General features: G+C 35.9%; 1 protein-coding gene across 1 annotated transcript; it reads left to right on the forward strand.

The window, feature by feature from the left end:
- Positions 1 to 1,155: 1,155 nt before the first annotated feature.
- LOC127127005 (heat shock protein 83) lies at positions 1,156 to 4,851 on the forward strand. The gene is made up of 4 exons (XM_051056081.1): positions 1,156 to 1,552; positions 1,975 to 2,116; positions 2,367 to 2,647; positions 3,095 to 4,851. Exons 1-4 carry the CDS (start codon positions 1,430 to 1,432, stop codon positions 4,643 to 4,645), a joined length of 2,097 nt encoding a protein of 698 aa, XP_050912038.1. The 5' UTR covers positions 1,156 to 1,429; the 3' UTR covers positions 4,646 to 4,851.
- The last annotated feature ends 910 nt before the right edge of the window (positions 4,852 to 5,761 follow it).

Genomic DNA, 5,761 nt, shown 5'->3' on the forward strand with positions numbered 1-5,761 from the left:
ACAACCATGACAACGGATGGCATGATCCTCCTTCTACCCATGTCTATTGCATCAAACACATTGCACAAAACTTCATGTGTGCTATAAAAGATAAGAATCTTCGCAAGAAGTTGGTGAATGCTGGGTATGCTCTAACTCAGCCGTCATTTCAATATTATCGTGATGAAATTAGACTGTCTAATGAAGACGCAGGGAGATGGATAAATAACATACCAGTAGAGCAGTGGACAAGGGCATTTGATGGAGGTTGTCGATGGGGCCACATGAAAACAAACCTTGTGGAATGAATGAAAGGGGTATTCAAAGGAATTCAAAATCAGCTGATAACCGCCTTGGTAAGATCGACCTATTATAAGTTGGCTTCTACGAACGTAGTGACGTTCCAAAACAGCATCAGGATCTGAGGTTTGTCTCTCGCATAAATCACCTTTCCGTATCAGCGATGAACACCAAATATGATTGCCAAATGATTAATTGAGATGTGGAACAATGACTCACACAACGCATCTATTTATAACACAAAAATTTCATTTTACATTGAGGCTCTAATTGAATTGGCGCCTCCTCTTAAGTACTACACAGGGGCGTCAATCCAATTGACTAGGGCACCTGTCCTAGCCAATCCAATTGGCGACTCCATTCAATTTTTAAGAGGAGTCTCCAATTCAATTGGCGATTCCTCCTAAAAGTGAGGTAGTTTGAGAATTTTTTTGAAACCAAGGGTATTTTGGGATTTTTTTTGAAAAATGAATTATTTTTGTAAAAATTTCTAGGAAGTTATGAAAAAACTAATAATAATTTCAGTAAAAATTATTAAATAAATTATATAATAAAATAGGAGTAAAAATGATTAAAAAAAATAACTACATCAAAATAAAGTATTTTTTTTATACATTGTTATAAATTTCAATATTGAAAAATTAATTTAAAAAAGTACTACAGAATATACTTACTTAACTGCGGTTAAATTTCGGTTTATTTTGATTAAATTAGAAGTGGTTCGATTTAATTATTTAAAAAGGTTCATTTATATATATTCAGTAATTTATTTTATAAAATAAAGTTTGCTAAACGGTAAAATTGCTTTTATATTGAATTTCCCGCGCCAGGTTGGCTTCGTCCTTTTAAAGGGAAAAGCCCCGAACATTCCAGACTCAACAGTTATAACAGAATCGATGTGTTCAAAACGACACCGTCTTAAAGAAAACGGAAGAAGAAGAAATGATCTAGAGAGAAAGAGAAGAATCCAGAACGAGTTCATTCAACAATCAACACACTATATAATTTCTCCTCATTCCATTCCATTTACTCATTCAAGCATCTCAATATATTCTTTCTGCAATTCATTCCACTCTCTCTCTCTCTCTCTCCGATCCACATTCTACAATCTCTCTGTAATTCATTCTCTCTCTCTGTGAGGTTCGTAACAATGGCAGACGCTGAGACATTCGCATTCCAGGCTGAGATCAACCAACTTCTTAGCCTTATCATCAACACTTTCTACACCAACAAGGAGATTTTCTTGCGCGAACTTATCAGCAATTCTTCAGATGTATGCACACGCATCTTCAATCCCTCCTTTATCTTGCTTTCTTAATTTGTCTTTGATTCATTCATATTTCAATTAGTAATCAATTTAATCTTTAATTAAAATTGTTTATCTATTAGTTTTGAATTGTGAAGTTAATAATATCATCGATTCTTTATGTGTGGTAGTCTAACCAATTCAATCAGTTTTGTTGATCTTCATCAATATGCATTCTGTTGATTAAATTGAATTATCTTCTAAAATCTGTTACAGTAACGTTAATATTAATTAGCAATTATCTTATTTAGAGAACCTGAGATTATTATCAGTAAATCTGTGTTTGGCTTAAAGTGTATCCGTGAAACAATTTGAAGCCATTTTTCATCATGAAAGAGACTTAAAAAATTCTCACTAATGGTGTTTTTATGTGGTTTTTGGTGCAACAGGCTTTGGATAAAATTCGTTTTGAGAGTTTGACTGATAAAAGCAAGCTGGATGCTCAGCCAGAACTTTTCATTAGGATTGTGCCTGACAAAGCCAACAAGACACTGTCCATCATAGACAGTGGCATTGGAATGACCAAAGCAGGTAATATCTTAATTTCGAGGTGAATATGCTGAAATTATGGTGGTGGTGTGATCTTCTTCAAAGTTTAAAGTGTAGCTTTTGTTGAAATTATGGTGACACATGTTGATTCTATCAAACTTAATGTAATTCACAAGCCTAATTGGAATTTGTTACAATTAATGTAATTCACAAAATATGCTCTCAGAGATTGTTCAATTGGAATTTAGAACCTGTTTCTGAAAGCTATTATTTGGGTCTTTTTTTTCTTCAGATTTGGTGAACAACTTGGGTACTATTGCGAGGTCCGGAACCAAGGAGTTCATGGAGGCTTTGCAGGCTGGTGCTGATGTGAGCATGATTGGTCAATTTGGTGTTGGGTTTTACTCAGCTTATCTTGTTGCAGAGAAAGTAATTGTCACCACCAAACACAATGATGATGAGCAATACATATGGGAATCACAAGCTGGTGGCTCCTTCACAGTTACAAGAGATACCGAAGGCGAGCAACTTGGAAGAGGAACTAAGATTACTCTTTTCCTCAAAGAGGATCAGGTAGTTTAACTTTAATCAACAACCCAACTTCTTTCTTCTAGATTTTGCTGAGAAATTTAACTATGATGCGGCCAAGTACACCGTTTTGTGCAAAAAATGGCTTGTTTTCTTTAACATGTCACCTTTTGAAAAATTGTGTTAATTTTGCAATCCATTTTGTTAGAGAAGATTTATTTTCCGCTTGAATCATTTGTAGTACAACTTTAGTCCTTTAGATTTATAAGATATCAATTGGCTCACTAAAATTATTGTTCAAAACTAAAAACCTGCTATCAATTTGAATTGTGAATTTAACTCTGAATTTGTCTAGCAGAGACTAGTATATGAATTGAAGATTTTTTGAAATTTCATTCAGACAGCTCTACTGTTTCTGTGATTACTTTTTGAAGATTTTTTGAGATTTTTTGAAATTTCAAGGATTAAATTAGTGATTACTTTTGTGAACAGCTGGAATACTTGGAAGAGAGGAGGATCAAGGATCTTGTGAAGAAGCACTCTGAATTCATTAGTTATCCAATTTACCTTTGGACCGAGAAGACTATTGAGAAAGAGATCAGCGATGATGAAGACGATGAGCCCAAGAAAGAGGAAGAAGGGGCTGTTGAGGAAGTTGATGATGACAAGGAGAAAGATTCCAAGAAGAAGAAGATTAAGGAGGTTTCTCATGAGTGGGAACTCATCAACAAACAGAAGCCAATTTGGCTGCGTAAACCAGAAGAGATCTCCAAGGATGAATATGCTGCATTCTACAAGAGCCTCACTAATGACTGGGAAGAACACTTGGCTGTGAAGCATTTCTCTGTAGAGGGACAGCTTGAATTTAAGGCGGTTCTCTTTGTCCCCAAAAGGGCACCTTTTGATTTGTTTGACACCAAGAAAAAGATGAACAACATCAAGCTTTATGTTAGAAGGGTGTTCATCATGGACAACTGCGAGGAGCTCATACCTGAGTACCTTGGATTTGTGAAAGGAGTTGTCGACTCTGATGACTTGCCACTCAACATCTCACGTGAAACGTTGCAACAGAACAAGATTTTAAAAGTGATCAGGAAGAATATTGTGAAGAAGTGCATTGAGATGTTCAATGAAATTGCGGAGAACAAGGAAGATTACAACAAGTTCTATGATGCTTTCTCCAAGAATTTGAAATTGGGTATTCATGAAGACAGCCAGAATCGGGCAAAACTTGCTGATTTGCTCAGATACCACTCTACAAAGAGTGGAGATGAAATGACAAGCTTGAAGGACTATGTCACCAGAATGAAAGAAGGCCAGAAAGACATCTACTACATCACTGGAGAGAGCAAAAAGGCTGTGGAGAATTCTCCATTCTTGGAGAGACTCAAGAAGAAGGGCTATGAAGTTCTCTTCATGGTTGACGCTATCGACGAATATGCTGTTGGACAGCTAAAAGAGTATGATGGAAAGAAACTGGTTTCTGCAACAAAAGAAGGATTGAAGTTGGATGATGAGACTGAAGAAGAGAAGAAGAAAAAAGAGGAGAAGAAGAAATCATTCGAAGATCTTTGCAGGGTCATGAAAGACATATTGGGAGACAAAGTGGAGAAGGTTGTTGTCTCTGACAGGATTGTTGATTCACCCTGCTGTTTGGTAACTGGTGAATATGGATGGAGTGCAAACATGGAAAGGATCATGAAGGCTCAGGCTCTGAGGGATAGCAGCATGGGAAGCTACATGTCTAGCAAGAAAACTATGGAAATCAACACAGAAAATGGTATCATGGAGGAGTTAAGGAAAAGGGCTGAGGCTGACAAGAACGATAAATCGGTTAAGGACCTCGTGCTGCTTCTTTTTGAGACTGCTCTTTTGACATCAGGTTTTAGCCTTGATGATCCCAACACATTTGCTGGAAGGATTCATAGGATGTTGAAGTTGGGTCTTAGCATTGATGAGGAAGAGACTGGTGTGGATGATGTTGATATGCCTCAGTTGGATGAGGATGAGGCTGAGGAGAGCAAGATGGAGGAAGTGGATTAAAGGCCTGTAGAAGTTTTGACTCATACAACTGTTAATAGATTGGGATTTGAGATTGTGCATGTTAAAAGTAGTGAAAGTGTGGTAGATGCTTCTTGTGTCTGTTATTTTTGTCCTGAATAGTTATGAGTCTTGGTTATGTCATTGTTGTATCTGTCTACAATGTTATCATCAATGAAAAATTGCTATACCTTTTAAAAATGCTTATACATGGCAGGTTCTGTTAAATTTGTTTTCTAAACTGTTTAAAACTAATGCAGCATACATGGTTACATTATTATTGGAAACTCTGAAATTGGTGATACAATTTCATTACCCAACAAAACCATTGGGTAACTTTCTTAATTAGATTTGTTTAAAGATATGCTATTTGCCATATCATTAAAAGGTGATAGTAGAAAACCATAAAAGAGGTGATTACACAAAATTAATTTAAAAATAAGGGTGGTTGATAGATCTCCCTCAAATAAAATTTTAACGAAGGTCAAACAAGAGTCAAAAAAGCAAGTGTCATTAGGATGATGAATTCTTTACTTTGCAAATGCATCGGCAATATATTGGCCCTCAAATAAAATTTTAACGAAGGTCAAACAAGAGTCAAAAAAGCAAGTGTCATTAGGATGATGAATTCTTTAGTTTCCAAATGCATCGACATATATATTGGCCCTCCAATAAAATTTTAACGAAGGTCAAACAAGAGTCAAAAAAGCAAATGTCATTAGGATGATGAATTCTTTACGGTAGATATGTGAAATTTGAATATCCCTATCATATTGAAAATAAGTTTTTATCTTCGGGATGAGATTCATTTCATGATGTTGCAAGTATAGCTAGTGGTTATGTACGATTTGTTGAGAGTGAACACAAATACCAATTTTGGTAAATCCTAATCTATTTATAAGTTGAAGACCTTCAAACACGCCTCACAACTCAGCTGATATATACGTATCACAACTCCAATATGCTTAATGAATCCCTGAAGCCACTCTCTGCATCCCGCATTTCCTCTCTTATCTCTAGTCCCATAAGTATTCAACTTCACTCTCACCATATATTGAGTGTTAGTAACGATAGTTGAGAGTTCGTCTGGTCATAATCTTGAATCTGCCTGTAAATTTG

Source organism: Lathyrus oleraceus, chromosome 3 (genome assembly GCF_024323335.1).
Source record: "Lathyrus oleraceus cultivar Zhongwan6 chromosome 3, CAAS_Psat_ZW6_1.0, whole genome shotgun sequence".
In the NCBI taxonomy this organism is placed as follows: domain Eukaryota; kingdom Viridiplantae; phylum Streptophyta; class Magnoliopsida; order Fabales; family Fabaceae; genus Lathyrus; species Lathyrus oleraceus.